General features: G+C 41.7%; 1 protein-coding gene across 1 annotated transcript; it reads left to right on the top strand.

The window, feature by feature from the left end:
- The first annotated feature begins 1 nt into the window (after position 1).
- Positions 2–3,896, top strand: gpx7 (glutathione peroxidase 7). Its single transcript, XM_063891691.1, has 3 exons — positions 2–190; positions 1,888–2,149; positions 3,415–3,896. The coding sequence occupies exons 1-3, from the start codon at positions 59–61 to the stop codon at positions 3,576–3,578; spliced, it is 558 nt and encodes a 185-aa protein (XP_063747761.1). The 5' UTR covers positions 2–58; the 3' UTR covers positions 3,579–3,896.
- The last annotated feature ends 15,727 nt before the right edge of the window (positions 3,897–19,623 follow it).

The raw sequence follows: 19,623 nt of genomic DNA, 5'->3' as shown, positions 1-19,623 counted from the left end.
AGCTAGACCCGCTGCAACAGGAATTTGTAGAAGTTGTCGTGTCGGCAGTTTGACCAAGATGCTTCCCGGAGCGCTCACCGTGCTGCTGACTCTTTTCAGCCTCACTGAGAGCAAACAGAAAGACTTTTATACTTTTAAAGTAGTGAACAGCAGGGGGAAGTTAGTGTCCCTGGAAAAATACCGGGGTTCGGTAAGTCATGCCCTGAAAGTCAATATTGTACCATTACTCTGAAAAGTCTTTCCTTTAACGGTCTCTCTGCATGTCGACCGGTTGCTTGAATGAATGTTGCATGGGAAAGTTTTGTTTCTTTATTTTTCCGAATAAGCATTTTGTTGTTAAATACTAACACACTTCTGCGGATCAGTCTATGCTCGGGATGTCCCATCATGTAGCCCCGCTAGCCTACGTGGCAAGAGGCCTGCAGAGCCCCTGCAGCTGCAGGAGCTCCACACAGCTTTCGTTCACTCCAGGTAGCCTACTGATTAGTAGACCGGTTCATCTCTAATGATCTCCCTACAATGAAGTGATATATGACACTGCCTGTAACTACTGTGGATTTATGTGTTTATAATGTCTGAATCATTAAATTATACAAAACATACAGGGTTTTCTTTACAAGTAGGATTCTAGCCCACTTCTGATTGTCAGACACCAAATGAGAGCAAAGAAATCATACAAATATTGACATGTATTAATTTGGAATAACACTCCGCAGCTTCAGAAGCGATGCAAATATAAAACCACAAACATCAACTAAAATACTGACCTTTATTAATCCCCTTGGCGAAATTCAGGAGTTAAAAGCATCAACAGAGTGAGAGTGAAAAACAGGACAGCACAGATTCACACAAGGTTAAAACAAACATAAAATGAGATAGTAACTGTTCACAGCCAGATCAATTGTTGATCCTTTGAATGAACATACTGTAAATACATATTTGAGTTTGGATTGTTAAAAAATGGTGAACGGGGCTCGTTGCACCTGTCGGCTACTGTACTTTCTAATAGAAATAATTATTTCGTGATAGATCAATTATTTAAAACAGGAGGGGAGATTGATCAGAATTCAAACGTTCAAATGTCCCCAGTTAACGTAACAGATACTTACAGATTCCCACAAACAATAGCAGTGGTGGAAGCACTACCCAGATTTTATAGGTAAATAAAATAAGAACATTGTAAAATACACTCTTACAAGGATGAGACTCGAAATCTTAGTAAGAAAGTAAAAGTACAAAATGATAGACATCAACATTTACTTAAGGATAGTACCAAAAGTTAAAGTACTCAGCGTCAGATATATTAAATTACTATAGTATGATACACTAACACAGGTGAATCTAGTATTAATGACGTTATATTGCTACTGGATATCTTTACGTATAGCCTACTTATGTATACTTATTTGTTGATTTATATTTCGTTTTAGGTAGTTATCTGAACCTGTAAGATGAGTAGATAAATGGAATAAAAAGTACAATATTGGTTTCAAAAATGTAGTGGTGTAAAAGTATTAAGTAGCATGAAAAGGAAAATACTCAGTTCAAGTACCTCACAATTGTACTTGTACTTAAGCACAATATGAATAAATGTACCTTACAAATACATATTGTGTACTTGTTTATTTTTATAGTTTTGGTTGTGTATATGATATTCTGTGTGATGCACATAACTCCACAAGGTTATACTGTATATCAAACCTGGAAATGTTTCATGATAACACTAGATGTCAGCACTAGATGATGGGATCATCAAACTGTCAGTCTGTAGTCCAAATCAAATAATGCATGTGCTTAATTTTTACAGTTATGAGCTGTATGTGAACCCTGATGTTGTTGATTGTTGATTTGTGACAATCAAGACTGTTACTGTGTCTTTGGCGTTAGGTGTCCCTGGTGGTGAATGTAGCCAGTGAATGTGGCTTCACTGAGGAACACTACAAAGACCTGCAGCAGATTCAGAAGGACTATGGGCCGTATCACTTCAACGTGCTGGCCTTCCCCTGCAATCAGTTTGGGCAGCAGGAGCCCGGAAGCGACAAGGACATCGACAGTTTCGTGCGCAGAGTCTACGGAGTCTCCTTCCCCCTGTTCAGTAAAATTGCTGTTGTAGGAACTGGAGCCAACAATGTCTACAAGTATCTTGTTGGTGAGTGAGACATGGTGTGATTTTTTAATTGCATCACATGTATATGTTTTCTTTACCTAGCTGAGCCTGAAAAAAAAGAAGTTTATAATAACAGTGGAATCTGAAGGATTATATTTCAGAAATCATGAAACAACTAGAATAACAGAACTTGGACTGTATATTCAGCATAAAGATCTTAAAGGTTAAAAGGTTGCATTATTGAAAAGTCAGCTGAACGACCTGGAAAATAACGTGGAACGAGAAGAATGACAAGTATGACAGAGCGTTAAAAGTACTAAGATAGAAAGAACTATACAGAGGTGCAGGAATGAGTCCTAAATCCCAGAAAACATTTTACAACTTTATGGTTAGAAGCCTAAAATAAGGTCTGTGGTCAACCTAACCTTATAGGGGTCCTATTATGAACATTTTCAGGTTTCATATTTGTATATTTTGTGCCTCTATTGTGACACATTTATATGCCCCTTTAAGAGAGTTTCCCGCTTTGTTCTTCAACATAAAATACTTGAGCTAATACCCCACAATGTCAAAAGCCTTTATGTGTCATAATAATGGCATGTGCCAAGAGGCGACTAAATAAAAACTACCAAACGCTTACACAAGTCAACCTTTAGCTTAGCAGCATTGATGTGCAGCCATGCGACCGTGCCAATGACCCTACTCAAAAAAAGTAGTTAATTCTCATAAACGTGTGTGAGCCACACTATTTTTTGCTTATTTTCCCTGCAATGCTAACCTTCGTATTGGCTTACATATATGTCTTCACTGCAAAACTCTATATAAGTAAAGAATAACAAGGTGCAAACAAACCAAGGAAAAAAATACAGTATGTCGCACAGAAAAAACACAGTAAACCAAATATAGGGGGTGTCGACAGGGGGCTATGGCACCTTAGGATAGTGCGCTGATCTTCGGATCAGGGGAGAGTAGGATTGAGTCCCACTGCCACCAGCATGTCGTTGTGTCCCTGGGCAAGACATTCTAATTTGTAATGTCATGTAATATTGTAGGAGTTTAAAAGGAGGAAAAAATTACTACATCAGAATAAATCAAATATGGCAGCAAGTGACAAAATCTGCCTGTGGAAGCTGTGTTGAGATGTGTAAAAAAGGACAACAGAAGTCTGTTAAAACAAAATTATTGAATAGAAAGAAGCTGCATAGAAGGGCTGAAGGAAAATAAAGGGTATCTATAGGCTAAGCAATCATTTACACTGTTGTTAAAGAGACTGTTTTTAAAATTGTGAATGCTTTTATTCATTGCAGAGTCTTATGGAATGGAGCCTGACTGGAATTTCTGGAAGTATCTGATTGATGTCGATGGCAAAGTGGTGGAAGCGTGGGGACCAAAAGTTTCTGTACGAGAAATCCGACCTAAAATAGCTGAAATGGTGCGACAAATAATCCTAAAGAAGAAGGAAGAGCTTTAACCACCTGTTACATGACCCTTTAGTGTGAGGGTTGGATTACATTTGTTGGTACATAAACCAAAGAGATATTTTTCTGGTACGTTCAGACTTTCTTTGAATAAACCATTATATCCAACATAGCAAACACAATTTGTACTTGCTTTCTGAAAGCACTGCCAGAACACCACTTTTTTTTTAATTCAATGTCAAATTTCATAGCATACAGATGACATTTAAAGCTGCAGTCCAAGCCAAAGAACCCTGTACCTTTTTGTTAGACTTGTGGGTAATTTTAGATTTTGTATTCATTCTGATTTGTTGAATAAACTTAAACTGTGATGACTATCTTTTATTAACCAGAAATCTTTAGACAAATATTTTCCACACTTTTCTTAATGACAAAAAGATATCTTAGTTTGTGAGTTCAATACATTGGATGCCGTGTAGACAAGATAAGGTCTCTAAGCTGTTACAGCCGCTGTAGCAGGAAAGACAACAAGTACCCAAAAGCAGAGTCTGACGCAGGAAGGTTTTATACAAATATTGTATTATTCCTATTTTAGGAACTTTGGAACTATGCAAAAGTGGATTTTTGCACATTTTATTCATTCAGTCTACATGTAATAGTTACACCACTATTGGTTGTCTTGACTTACATTTCATCTCAATTATGTGAACAGTTGAATATTTGCAAAACCTTCCTGATCTATGCAATATTAGTTTAAAACTTGAATTATATGTAAACACAGTATTATTGTTTAATTAAAAACTAAATATAAAAAAACAACGACAGCCAAAATGAAAGCCAAAAAGAACATTCAGGGAGGGAGCGGGAAGGAGTGGGAACATGGAGGAGGTCCGACAGATATGGTGGGGCGAGGTTGTGGATGGCTTTGAATGTTAACAGGAGGACTTTGAATTGAATACGGAACTGAACCGGGAGCCACTGGAGCTGTTGGAGGACAGAAGTGATGTGGTGGATGGAGGGGGTCCGAGTTATGATGCGGGCAGCTGAATTCTGGACTAATTAAAGTTTATGGAGGGTTTTTTGAGGGAGGCCGAAGAGGAGAGTGTTGCAGTATTCCAGACGGGAGGTGACAAGGCTGTGGACAAGGATGGCGGCAGTGTGAGGGATAAGGGAGGGGCGGAGGCGATTGATGTTTCGTAGGTGGAAGTAGGCAGACCGGGTGATGTTATTGATGTGGGATTGAAAGGATAGTGTGCTGTCAAGGATGACACCAGACTCTTAACCTGGGGGGAGGGTGAAACAGAGGAGTTGACGATAGTGAGGGAAAAGCTGTCGGTGTTGGATAGAGTGGATTTGGTGACGATGAGGAGAACCTCGGATTTGTTACTGTTTAGCTTAAGGAGGTTTTGAGTGAACCAGGTTTTTATTTCAGAGATGCAATCGGTGAGGGAGGTCTTTTAAAACGTTTTGTAACATAGTTATCTGATTAAATCCGTTATCTCCCCGAGCCTTAATATGAAGGTGTTCTTTGTTTCAATAATCAAATTAAAATCCATAGAATTAGAAAATTAGAAATTCTATTTCCGAGAACCAGCACCTTCTCGTGGTGGAGAGGTTTGTGTGCCCCGATGAACCTGGGGGCTGTGTTGTCTGGAACCTTGTGTTCCTCGTAGGGTCTCCCATGGCAAATTGGTCTCAGGTAAGGGGCCAGACTAAAGGCCGATTTATGGTTCAATGTCGACGCAACGCAAGGTAACCAAAGGCCGATATATGGTTCAACGTGGACGTAACGCAAGGTACGTTACGGACCCGTTGCGGGCCCTCCTTACGTCATTGCATGCACCTCCCAAAGTGTAACCTTGCGTCGAGGCGACACAGCCGTAAGGGCTGTGATTGGTCCGCTAAAACGACAAACGTAATTTCCGTCATTTCGCTTTTCCCTGGTTTTCAATTCCTACAATCCACAAAGACCGCCATAAAAAAAAAGAAGCTAGAATGGACCAAGCAGAAGAACGTCTGGTAAACAAATACAATTATCGACGACGATATACGTTAAAATAATCTTGGTCAGTCTTTACAAAAAACATTGCGCCCTTTACCGTTGTGGCGATGAATTGCATTGCGTCGCGTAAACCCGATGCTATAAATGTTCACGGCTGCGTGGTTGTTGCGTTACGTCGATGTCGATCCATATATCGGCCTTAAGATTGGTTCAAAAGCCCTCATGAAAAACAAACTTGAAAGCGAGGATACCCGGCCCGGAGGAAACCCGGGGTCCCCTTCTGGAGCCAGGCCCAGAAGGAGGACTCGTCGGCGAGCGTCTGACCAGGAGCCGTTCCAGCAGAGCTGCAGTGGCTTTACGCAATGACCTGATGGCCTTCTTTCAGACGCCACAAGGAGCTGTGCCATGGCAGGCGGACATTGTGTCCTGTGGCACACTTGGACAGTGATGCTTATAAATATGTAAACTGCTTATAACTCACTCATGTACATATTGGAAATAAACAACCACATTTAGCAAAACTTTGTTTTATCTTTTCTTACAGTGCAAATGGAAAAGGTGCAAACTATAAAAACGACAAAATATAAATTATTTTAAAAAAATACAAATAGAAATAGGTTACTATGATAAACATTAAGAATATAAAAAATATAATATAAAGAACAAGAATATGAAATTTATAAGGAACAACAAAATAAAATAAGAATTAGAATTTAAAAGAACTCAATTAAAAAAATAACTATTTACAAAGAGCTATACAAAATGGCAGTGCTGACGGCACTACTGCTGACGGTTCAGGTGAATCAGCTCGTAGACAGAGAACATGACGTCAGGCCTCTTCTGCGACGGCACCCTCCTCAACATGTCTGCCACTGTCTTTCCAAAATTGAAACACTCGGCTCTCGACTCCTCCATCGATTTCAGGACATCCTGCTTCTGCTCGGCCAGCTGCCCCATCTGCTAGACTATCCAGTCGTCCTGGTCCTTCTGCCTCTTCCTCTTATGGCTCACCCAGGACAGTGGAGACTGTCCTGGCACAGAGACTAGGGACGACTCGGCTGGTGGGCAGGGGAGATGGGGAGACACTGCTTCAGAAGAGTTTGGGGTAGACGACTGTGGTGGGGAGATGATGATGATGATGGTGGAGGCTCAGACGACGGAAGATCAGGACTAGATAAGCACTGATCAGACGTCTCTGAGGTGGTTGAGGTCTGTGGTAAAGAGAACAGATAGTTGGTCTTTGTCTGTGCATGTATACTTTACAATTCTTCTACTAGAACTTTTGATAATGGTGTGGATTCTAGCAACATGAAAGCTGAATACAACTTTACTCAAACAATGTGCAACAACATAAACAGAGGATGGGCTAGCTCGTCTTTGTCTATTGTCTTCACTACATTCGAAGTCTACGATGACCGAATACGAAACGTCTCTACTTTTCGTGGATTACTAGCGAGTACAGTATAAAGAACAGTTTAGGGCTATTAAGGAAAAGGTTACAGATATTTTTTTGGCAATCAGTTGAAGCACTTATCACACCGTGAACTAAAAAAGGTTTTGTTTTGCACTCTGATAGCGCTGCTAGTATGCTCTTCCCGCCAAAACAAAGGCTGACCAGAAAAACACAGACAAATATTTACCTGCGGCTGGAAATTTGAAGACGTTGTTCTGTGTTTTATGTGCGGTGACAACCAGGAAACAAATATAAACAATACAGGGACTTTCTGGCCGCCTGCATCGCCGCTTCTCTTCGCCATTCCCTTTCGACATCGGTCGACTCGGTCGCGCTGATTCTTCCACTTTTTCTGGCACTCATCCACCGTAAGCCCAACGTTGGTTGAGATCTCCTTCCAAGAACTGTTCGAGATCTGCAGGTTTTTCAAGTTTCGCGAAGAAAAATCTTAACGGTGCGGATATCTCCGAACTTCCTCTTCCAGACGTTCTTCTGCTTGGTCCATTCTAGCTCTTTTTAAAAATGGCGGTCTTTGTGGATTGTAGGAATTGAAAACAGGGGAAAGGCGAAATGACGTTTGTCGTTTTAGCGGACCAATCACAGCCCTTACGGCTACATCGCCTCAACGCAAAGGTTGACATTTTTGGGAGGTGCACGCAACGACGCAAGGAGGGCCCGCAACGACACAACAGGTCTGTACCTTGCGTTACGTCAACATTGAACCATATATCGGGCCTTTCCTTCTTGATAGGGGTTGGACTCTCTTCTCTGGAGTTGCCCAAGGTGTGAGGCACCAAGCGGGTGTGGGGATACTCATAAGCCCCCGGTTGAGTGCCGCTTTGTTGGCGTTTACCCCAGTGGACGAGAGGGTCGCTTCCCTACGCCTGCAGGTTATGGGGGGGAAAACTCTGACTGTTGTGTGTGCTTATGCACCAAACAGCAGTTCAGAGTATTCGGCCTTCTTGGAGACCCTGAAAGAAGTCCTGTATGGGGCTCCCGAAGGGGACTCCTTAGTCTTGCTGGGAGACTTCAATGCACACGTGGGCAATGATGGAGACACTTGGAGGGGCGTGATTGGGAGGAACGGCCCCCCTGATCTTAACCAGAGTGGTGGTTTGTTACTGGACTTCTGTGCTAGTCATGGATTGGCCATAACAAACACCATGTTTGAACATAAGGATGCTCATAAGTGTACGTGGTACCAGAGCACCCTAGGCAGAAGGTCCATGATTGATTTTGTTATCGGACCTGAGGCCGCATGTTTTGGACACTCGGGTGAAGAGAGGGGCGGAGTTGTCAACAGATCCCCATCTGGTGGTGAGTTGGGTCGAGTGGCGGGGGAAGCCTCTGGACAGACCTGGTAAGCCCAAACGTGTAGTGCGGGTGAACTGGGAACGTCTGGAGGAATCCCAAGTCCAGGAGGCCTTCAACTCACACCTCCGGCAGAGCTTTTCAGGCATCCCTGTGGAGGCTGGGGACATTGAACCAGAGTGGGCGGTGTTCAAAGCCTCCATTGCCGAAGCTGCGGCGGGGAGCTGTGGTCTCAAGGTCTTAGGTGCCTCAAGGGGCAGTAACCCTCAAACCTCCTGGTGGACACCAGTTGTCAGGGAAGCCGTCCGACTGAAGGAAGCCTTGCGGGATATGTTATCCCTGGGTACTCCTGACGCAGTTGCAAGGTATCGACAGGCCCGAAGGGCAGCAGCCTCAGCCGTGGCCGAGACAAAGCAGCGGGTGTGGGAGAAGTTTGGAGAAGCCATGGAGAAGGACTTTCAATCGGCACCAAAGTTGTTCTGGAAAACCGTCCGACACCTCAGGATGGGGAACCATCCAAGCTGTGTACAGTAAGGATGGGACGCTGTTGACCTCAACTGTTAGGGTGTTAGGGCAGTGGAAGGAACACTTTGAGGAACCCCTGAACTCGACAACTCCGCCCTCTATGTTAGAGGCGGAGTTGGAGTATGAAGGGGGATCAACTTCAATCTCACGAGGGGAAGTCACTGAGGTAGTTAAACAGCTCCACAGTGGCAAAGCCCCGGGGGTGGATGAGATCCGCCCAGAAATGCTGAAGGCTCTGGGTGTTGAGGGACTGTCATGGTTGACACGTCTCATCAACATTGCGTGGAAGTCGGAAACAGTACCGAAGGTGTGGCAGACCGGGGTGGTGGTTCCCTTTTTTAAAAAGGGGGATCAGAGGGTGTGTGCCAATTACAGAGGCATCACATTACTCAGCCACCCCGGGAAAGTTTACTCTAAGGTGCTGGAAAGGAGGGTCCTACTCATTGTCGAACTTCATATTGAAGAGGAACAATGCGGATTTCGTCCTGGTCGTGGAACGACGGACCAGCTTTTTACTCTCGCAAGGATCCTGGAGGGGGCCTGGAAGTACGCTCATCCGGTCTGCATGTGCTTTGTGGATTTGGAGAAGGCGTATGACCGGGTTCCCAGGGAGATACTGTGAGAGGTGCTGCGGGAGCATGGGGTGAGGGGGTCTCTACTCAGGGCCATCCAATCTCTGTTCTCTCAAAGCGAGAGCTGTGTCCGGGTTCTCGGTAGTACGTTGGACCGATTTCCGGTAAGGGTTGGCCTCCGCCAGGGCTGCGCTTTGTCACCAATCCTGTTTGTGATATTCATGGACAGGATTTCGAGGCGTAGTCATGGGGGAGGGGGTCTGCAGTTCAGTGGGCTAAGGATTGCACCACTACTTTTTGCAGATGATGTAGTCCCAATGGCTTCATCGGTCTGTGACCTTCAGCACTCACTGGATCGGTTTGCGGCCGAGTGTGAAGCGGCTGGGATGAGGATCAGCACCTCCAAATCTGAGGCCATGGTTCTCAGCAGTAAACCGATGGACTGTCCACTCCAGGTAGGGAATGAAGCCTTACCCCAAGTTAAGGGGTTCATGTATCTCGGGGTCTTGTTCTTGAGTGAGGGAACAATGGAGCGTGAGATGAGCCGGAGAATCGGGGCAGCGGGAGCGGTACTGCAGTCGCTTTACCGCACCGTTGTGACGAAAAGAGAGCTGAGCCAGAAGGCAAAGCTCTCTGTCTACCGGGCCATCTTCGTTCCTACCCTCACCTATGGTCATGAAGGATGGGTCATGACCGAAAGAACAAGATCGCGGATACAAGCGGCCGAAATGGGATTTCTCCGCAGGGTGGCTGGCATCTCCCTTAGGGATAAGGTGAGAAGTTCAGTCATCCGGGAGGGACTCGGAGTAGAACCGCTGCTCCTTCGCGTTGAAAGGAGCCAGTTGAGGTGGTTCGGGCACCTAGTGAGGATGCCACCTGGGCGCCTCCCTAGGGAGGTGTTCCAGGCACGTCCAGCTGGGAAGAGACCGAGAGGTAGACCTAGGACCAGGTGGAGGGATTATATCTCTTCGCTGGCCTGGGAGCGCCTTGGAATCCCCCAGTCAGAGCTGGTTGATGTGGCCAGGGAAAGGAAAGTATGGGGCTCTCTGCTGGAGCTGTTACCTCCGCGACCCTGACGGAAAAGCGGGAGAAGATGGATGGATGGATGGATGGCCTTCAAATAACAACCAAGAACCAAGGAACAAGGAACAAGAGGGAGCGTAAATTGTTAAAGTCATGCTTCAGTGACCAATGAGGAGATTGAATGTTCATGGGAGGTTATTTTGGTAAATATGTGTTGTACACTTATGCAACTAATTAAATAAGATAAGATGAACCTTTATTAATCTCCGTGGGGGAAATTCAGGAGTTTATGCGCAACAGATTGAGAAAGAAAAACAGTACAGATACACACAAGGAGGAAAAAATACAAATGCAAATGATATACAGGTAAGTAACTGTTAGAACAAAAAATAATTAAGAATTAAGTGGGCATATATACATTTAGGGTTCGTTTTTTAAAATATATTCACATGTGTCCATGCAAAAGCAGGTCAAAGTCATTGTTCAAACGGTGCAGGCTTTATGTGCAGTCTGGGTTATTGTTAAGTGAGTTACATGGTTAACCCCTTGTTGTGGAGCCTGATGGCTACAGGCACAATCAGAATCTGATAAAAAAAAAAAACAGTTTGGGATTAATAAAGTATTTCTGATCTGATTCTGAAGGTGTTTCCCACGCGCTTTGTGCTGTGTCGAGGTGGAATGAGTCTGTGGCTAAACATAATCCTCATCTTCACTAGCTCTGCATAGAGGGGATGGGATGGGTTATCCAAGATACTCTCCTGTTTCCTCCTCATCCTTCCCTCCGCCAGATTCTCCAGTGTAATGCCAATAACAGAGCTAGCTTTCCTCACGAGCTTGTTCAGCCTGTCAGCATCCCTTTTGTTGATGTTTCCACCCCAGCACCTGGGCCTGTACTACGAATCAGGATTTGATCATTGCTGCACTTGAATGTAATTTGATTAATACTGTATGTTTTAACCTGTGTAATAAACACAGGTATGAAATGAACACTGTGTCTGGCCTATCAGTGTGTTTTTTCAGTCAAAGGCAAAGAATGGTGAACCACTGAGTGTTAATCCACTAATACAAAATGAACAGTTCATATTTTGTATATAATTGTTAAACCCATGTAGCACATTGTACTTTACACAACTCTAGAGGGATTCTCATTCTGTACTGCATACATGCTCTGGATTGCATGTATACTGTTAGAAATAATCAATATATTAGAGCGGAACTTTAAAAGATAATTCACTGTTTCTGGACGGATCATATTTGTCCATTTCCGGTAGTATTACAGGATGTTGTTTTTAGCCTCAGATAGCATAAAGCTAATATTGTTTTGTATATATGAGTAGAGGGAGAAGGACCAGTGGAGTTGCATACTAAACACACCGCCTCTACCTCTCACTCATTGATGCTGCAATGATACAGTTGCCTGTTTAATAACTGATAAACCTCCTAAGAATTGCATAATAGACTATCGTAGATGACAGCTCCAGGACTTCGCTAACAAGATGGCGACGGTGACGTCATAAGAGGACCCGCCCCGACGACGTCAGCCTATAGAGGAGGATCCAGCCCCCCGCTACCAACCAATGAGAGCACGACAGCGGGGCGCGTCTGATTTTGAAGTTGTTTATTGTATGGTCGGAAAGGGGTGGTTCTATAAAACATGTAAGGATTGTGAAATCGAGCTCTCTTTTGTTCCGGACCGCCAGACAGTAACTACTGATGAGCTCCGCTCAGTCAGTGGCCTGTGGACGCGTGTCCCGGGCTATTGAGCCACAGCTGTGAAGCTTTTGTAAAACCTACCGCTGCATCCTTTTATTAAACACTCCTTTTATAACTTTTAAGGGAGTTTTGCTTTCTTTATTTTAAACCGTCTCCTGGGCTTCAAATAAACGAACATTTCTTACAATTGGTGACCCCGACGTGATTTGAAGTGCCAGGACGAGACGGGGATTTCGCGGAATCGGCATAAACTCCAGGCACTCGGATTGGATCCCATTTAAAAAGGTGAGCAGTGCCTGTTTATTTCAAAATCTGCATAGTTTATATAGCATTTTGATATGCGAGTGTCTGGAGGTGAGTCGTTAATCATGAACTGGCTATTTAAAGTTAAGAACTGAATATATTGAAATTAACCGGGGTGCGGTCCTGGGTTTTCCAAAGCTTTTTGTTTGTTTGTTTTGTTTGTCTGTGTTTGTCCTTTTTACGCCGGAATTAGAATGAGATTTAGGTAAAATTAATACGTAAATATCGATTAAAGTTCGGTAACGTAGTGCTAATTAAAATTGGCAGCGTAGATTCAGATTAAGGTTCTGGAGCGTATTTCGGCATTGATAGTATAATTTTGTGATAAAGTAAGTTTAAAAAAGTCCTAATAGGTTAAGGCCTAATCGAGTGATTAGTGAGTGGGTCAGTAAATGTAATCTTTGCGACAGAATTACGTTGAGAATTGTGACGACATTCCAATAGTCTCTGATTAGCGTGTTGCGTTATTGAACAGTCATAGTTGGCAAATAGTGTTAATATTAAAAGGAAGACCTCTTTTGTCTGAGAGGCGTAGCTTGGGGTTAAATTCCTCGAGACTACTGCTTGTTGAAGGGAAGAAAGCATGGTGAGAGCACAGGTTGGAGTCCTGACGTCATTACTGATTCTGGAACTTAACAAAGCATAGTTCATAGATTTAGAAAAGATTTGTTTTATGGTACCAACTACAACGAGAAGAGCTGAGGTTGAAGTCCCTTCTCTATCTGCGATTGTTTTGAAGAGTACTTAAATTGTTAGGGCATGGAGAATTTCTAAATTATTAGTGTAGGGTTAAGTGTTATGTGTAATCGTAATCAGAGAGGTTTTTTTTAAAGAACCAAGCAGTGTTGGGCCTTTTTGAACTGTGCTGTTTTGCTTGAAACCATCTGGAAACGGGTTCTCTATTCCCCTCCCCCAAAGTCCTTTGTCTTTAATAGGCTAACCTAGTTAGCGTAGTCTGTTAGCATCAGCCATTAACAGAAAACTTCAGAGGAAGTAATGGTCAGAGAGGCTAAACCAGTCAGGAAGTAGCCAATAAAGACGGGGCAGAAAGAAAAAACAGCGCCCCTACTGGATGAATTAATATATATCCAGTATTATTTCAGGAACAAAATAGCACCCTCTGGTGAGGGTATTGAATAGTGTACATTGAGGTCCAAATGGTAATGACAGAAATCTTGCAAGAGAACGCACAAACCATCCGGGCAACATGCGGTTATATGTGCCAACTACCAGCAACTCCCGCAGAGTTTTGCAAATAGATGTGTCTCTGTTATTATGGTAGTGATTTTATATTGTTTGGTGGATCCGGTATGTCTGGACCTATTGGTTAATCTCACAAGAGACGAAAGAACCAGAGAGGTAATGAGTATGAATAACAATAGAGCTAAGGCTGATGTTTATCTTCAATCCAACACCAGTTTTCCCATATGGGAGTTACAGTTTAGGACAGATACATTGAAATTAAGAATGACAAAAACAGAGAAAGCACAAATGGCAAGAACACAATTACACTTTAAAAGAGTGAATTCTCTACCAACAAGAAGCAGATGGTGGGGAGTTAGAGGTTAAAGGATGAAAGGTTACTAAGATCACAGAAGAGAGGTAACTCTCTGATAAGACTGAGAACAGAACAGGGGGGTGAAGCTGTGTTGAGCAATAACCATAAAGATAAAGCCTGTTTGAGTAAGAGAGGGGATTAAGGCCATTAAGGGGGGTGTAGGCGACACCCAAATCTTCTTGTAAGACCAAATGCTGTTATCATGTAAATTAACTTTGATGTTTTTCTCACACAGAGAGGAGACTCAGGAGTCATCTGTCTGTAAGCAGTAGAGAAGAGAGGAGAAACATTTTACAGAACGGGAATTAATTATAAGAAAGTGCTGTTAAAAGAAGTTTAGCGATTATTAATATAGATAAAAGTGTTAACACTAGAAATTATGAAAATAAATACAGGAGTGAATCGTATGACTACACTTGAATCATTTACATCTTAGTGATCTGTGAATATGCTCTGCTGGGTTGTACAGGCTAAGTTAAAGGGATTTTAACTTTTTGAAAAAGCATTGGAATGTTTTTATAGTAGAAGAAAACAGAGACCGTACAAAGATAATGTGTGGGAATATGGTTTCTGGATGTGAATATTTGAATTATGGGAGAAAATATTTTCCTAAAGGAGTTAAGTCAAATGCATTTGAGAGATGTTATTATTAGAAATTAACTTGTTATTACAGTAGATGGCATTTAATACACAAGACAGAACACATGCTTAGTTAAAAAAGTGAAAATTAAGTGGACTTATTTAACCAGTGTGTTGAGATTCATAGATTTAAAGAAAGCTGCCACCTGGACTGCAGCCTCTGCAATCTGGTGACAGACCCATGTCCTCCTGAAATAATGCGAAAGACCATCCCCCACAGAGATTTCCTGACTAATTCAATAGAAAAGGAAGGCAAAAGCAGGGCTTTGTCTAGAACTGCATCCGTCTGCTTCTCCACCCAGGTCAGCAACAAACATGCATCATGCTGATTGACAGAGATCTACTCATCACCAGTCCCTCTGATAAGAGCACAGAGGTCCAGAGCAACAAGGGTTGATTCAGAGCACAGATTCTGATGGACAATGAGACACATGAAAACGGGGTTCCGTCTCCCATGAAAGACATCAAGAGACGGTGATCGAGCAGACCCATGCTGAAATGAAAATCCGCACAAGGAGAGAAGCTTGATGTGGAATGCAGGTTCAAAAAGTCAAAGACTGTCAAAAACCAGATGCACAGGAAGGGGCGAAAAGGTCAATCTGCAGAATCTAAGGAGGTCGGGGTCATCAAGCCAGAGAGCAGAGGTGGCAGGAAGGGGATTTCGAATGGGTGAGTTTGTGTAAACACATTCACTCACATAAACACATAAGTGGAACACATTTAAAGAATTTGAATTGACTTTGTAAATTTAAGATCAAATATCGAATGTTTTATTACATAACATTTTATAGATTGGTAAATGATATTTGAAAAGGGGAAGTTTTTAAAGTAAAGGAGTAAATAAATCTGTAACACATTATTATAGGGGGAAATTATAGAGATAAGCAAGATCCACTACACTTTTGGTAGAACCTGTTCAGGAGTCAGGAGAACAGGGTAGGAACATTTTAATCATGTTAACCTATTATTATTATTTCAGAGCCTATATCGAGGTGTGACTTTGGTAAAATTAAATTGTGGGAGTTTTGATCTACAGAAGGAGAGAGATTTAGTACACACTTGATCTCAGATATGATACTTAAATGAAACAAACTTGTTATAGTGATAACTCCAACATTAGATACCAGACCATGTCCAATATAATTAACCACGTGAATGGAAACCATTATTAAAGTCATTCCTACTTTAAACATTCTTATGGATTGAAGTTGTAGTTGTAACATGTCAAAGCTCTCATAGTTCCACACATTATTTTCCTGATTAAAGACTTGAAATATTTTTCAAGAAGACTGAAATTGATCATAAATAATGGAGTATATTAAGAGAATCGAGCAGAGTCATACAGATCCTAATAATGTTTTGATTTAAGATAGTGGGTATGTGAAGAGTATTGGAAATAAGATCTATTAGAGATTTTTGTATGAATTCGGTGGTGATAAAGATCCAGTAGTTTAAAAAAGGAAGTGATGGCTTAACAATTACTTAACTTAACATGAGGGAAGCAGTTTTTGTTAATGTAATCTAAGTAAAGTATATTGAAGTAAGTTGTTGTTGTTCTTTAGAAGGTTTCACACAAGCTGCGACACTAGATGTGTGCAATATCTCAACAGTTTTGACATTATATATTGTGGTAATAAAGCTGTCGCTTTAGGAGGTCAAAAAAGCAGTGACCTACACATCTGGCATATGTTCATTTGACAGGTTAATGTGAGTAGATTGGAATGTGCATACGTCCGGGACGTCTCTACATAACCACGGCGCTGTCCTAATAGAATGATAAGACATATTTTAAAAACAGTACTAATTAAAAGGAAACTTATAAATGTTTTTGTAAATGAAGGGTATGACGGAATAATTAAAGACTCTGCAGAGCATGACGTGACCAGAAGACTGAGACCGAGTGACCTTTGACCGGGACTGACTGTTGTTTTACAACAGCACTGTTGATGACTGACTCTGGGTTGACTCTGACCAGACCCGACTGTGTGAGTGAGAATGAATGTTTGCATCTGATCAATGCAATTGCATGAGTTTAGAGAGGAACAGAGACTAACTGAGCATGTTCTGAACTAACACAAACTAAATCCAGAGATTTTGTTTCTTTCAGGACTGATGGATGGAGAGAGACACTCTTTAACGGGAGAGTTTGATGTTTGAACAATAATGATTTGAAGTGTCTGAATAATGATTGATGTGTTTTTGAATTTTTGCTTAACTGAAGTTCTTTTTCTCAACCGGGTTTTTGTTACACCTCTTTGTTAAGATGTGTAAAAAGGGGGAGTGGCAACATGTTTGCTCAACAGCATGATTGTTTAAATTACAATTCCATGATTAACAATTCAATTTTTTATAAATGATGTTATTGTTTCCATTTCTTTACATTTTTTACAGGAAAAGCAGAATCAGTTGCCGAGAGGCTGCTGACAGATACAATTCCAGAGTGGAACCTATGAAAGAAGTTCACCTGTGATAATGATATTGAATTTGTAAATGGTTTTTTAACAGATATGTTACCTGGGGATAGTAGAAGTATGGAGATAACAAGAATATTTAAAGTTAAGCTAAACATATGATGTGATGAAATGGGACCTAAGTTAGTCAGCGCCCTTTCTCTAGTAGAGATTGAGAAGTATCAAAGGTTCAGAGGTTTTGTTTGTAATATGCACAGCAGATACAGCATATAGGTTGTCAATGTAAATCTTATATCCCAGGCTCCTCCAACTACTCGATATACATGGTCCAGGTACGATGAATAAAATAGTGGAACAAAGGGTAAGGCTCAACTACAGACAGTTGGAGATTATGAGTATAAGGAGGGTGATAAACACAACAATAATTTCACAGATGTAATCTAAGTTCCTAGGAAAAATGTGATGACATTTTGTTGGAATTCTGATTTCATGTCCCAGCTCTCTAACTTCTAAACACTAACAGGTAGAAGCAGTTTGTCTGGTGCCTAAGGAGGGATTTCTGCACACGATTCAGGCAGAGATCGACATGGAGTTTGGCACAGGAGAAAGCTGATACATCTAAAGAGGTTAAGTGATTGGCAGGAACGGGAAGCCGTGGGTAATTGATTCTGATACAGAAGTATATTTCATCCACACCTTTTCAGGAACAACAGCCAGGAAATACATTCATTCTGGCTGCATCATGGTTTTACTGGGTCTTATTCTATCTACACATTCAGTGTATCCTTCTCCAGAAATGAGAGGAGTTGACATATTGCATTTTGACTTGAAATGGGGATTTTAAAATGTAGGAATAATTTAGATACTTATTGGAAATTCAAAGCTAATTGCAATATGTAACATAATTTACCGAAGGAAGTTGGGCATTTCATTTTTGTTTGTAATTATGGCACAAGCCAATAACGTTTTGAAGTCACGTTAGACCATAAGGAATTTCCAATGACGGGAACAAATGTTGCACAACAGATAATACCAGATGAGCATAACTTTCATAATTTACTTATTTAGTGTTTTGAAACAGATAAGAAACATACAGGTTGTTTCAACGAAATACAGGATGGTTTGAATGAGTGGTCGAATTATGTTGATTATGTGACTGGTTGGGATAAAAATAACAGAAAGCTTGCAGTTACAAAGTTGGGTAAAATGAAGTGTTATCCCCCGAGAGACATGAAATAGGAGGAAAGGTAAATGACAGAGTGTGTTTGGTACGGTGAAAGCATGAAATGGTATTGGATGATCTATTCAAAGCAAGGGGAGAAACAACTTCATTTCATTTACTATTAGGGGTTGAGGTTCCTGGAAGGGTTCCTATGTGCTCGGTTTTGATAGAAATAGCTGAGCCCCAAGCGGAGATAGTCCCTGAAACGGCAGATTCAAATTCTTCCCTGAATGCAGTCCCTCATATAGGAACAGCGCAGGCTTATATACTGGATAATAATAGACTGGTGACATATTTGAGTACATCGACTGTGCAGAAGGTTATAGCGGTGGAAATATGGTATGAAGGCACTAATGCATGGTTAAGATTGGGTTGTGTATGCGGTAGAACAAAGCAGGCTCTACTGATCTTGCATTGATGAGGCAGTATGGGAACGTTACGATGGTGAAATTCCACAACAGCAGTAACCAGCCAGGACCTTCTTTCAGGAATTGCTGTGGCTGACGTACAATACCCCAGGGCAGATGTTTGGTGGTACAGTGGTACTAAAATTTTGTGTCCAGGCATTCCCCATGACTGGCCTGGAACATTTGCACTGGTGTAGTTGGTGAGAGGGAGTTTAAAGCTAGAAACCAGATAACTGCAGGATTCGAATCAATATTTCTTTGGCCTACAATCAACAAGAATGTAGATTGGATCAACTATATTTACTACAACCAGCAGAGATTCATAAATTACACCCATGATGCAGTAAGGGGACTGCACGTACAGTTGGATGGAACCAGTCTGATGGCCTGGCAAATAGGGTGGCCTTAGATATGTTTTTGTCTAATAAAGGGGGTGTTTGCAGACTAATTGGAATCTTGTGCTGTGTTTTCATCCCAAATAACCCTTCCCCAGATGGATCAGTAACCAGAGCGTTAGAAGGACTTACCGCCCTGATCATCGAGCTAGCAGACTATAGTGGAGTAGAGGACCCCTTTGTAGGAACGTTAGAAAGCATGTTCAGTAAATATTAGACTCCGATAATGAATCAATGTTATTCAATGCAGGAATGGATACAATCTTGGTACTATGTGGATGTTGTTACATACTATGTATTCGCACTTTAGCGGACCAATTGATCACCACGGTCCTCTCTAGTGAGCAAAAATAAAGGTCAATTTCTCTTGAGAAAACAGTTACATTTGTTAATTGAAAAACAGGATGATCCTATCCCTTATTCAGACCATGAGCAATATGAGTTCGTCTGAAGGAAGTGTCTTATAAGTTCTTATTACTGTATACATGAAATGCTCTATAAACTACTCCTAGGATGTGATTAATCACTTATTACAACTTGGTATTATATAGTAGAGTTGATTGT

Source organism: Eleginops maclovinus, chromosome 9, assembly GCF_036324505.1.
Source record: "Eleginops maclovinus isolate JMC-PN-2008 ecotype Puerto Natales chromosome 9, JC_Emac_rtc_rv5, whole genome shotgun sequence".
NCBI classification, from domain to species: domain Eukaryota; kingdom Metazoa; phylum Chordata; class Actinopteri; order Perciformes; family Eleginopidae; genus Eleginops; species Eleginops maclovinus.
The sequence above is the reverse complement of the archived record's forward strand: the minus strand, read 5'-3'. Positions and strand labels throughout refer to the sequence as shown.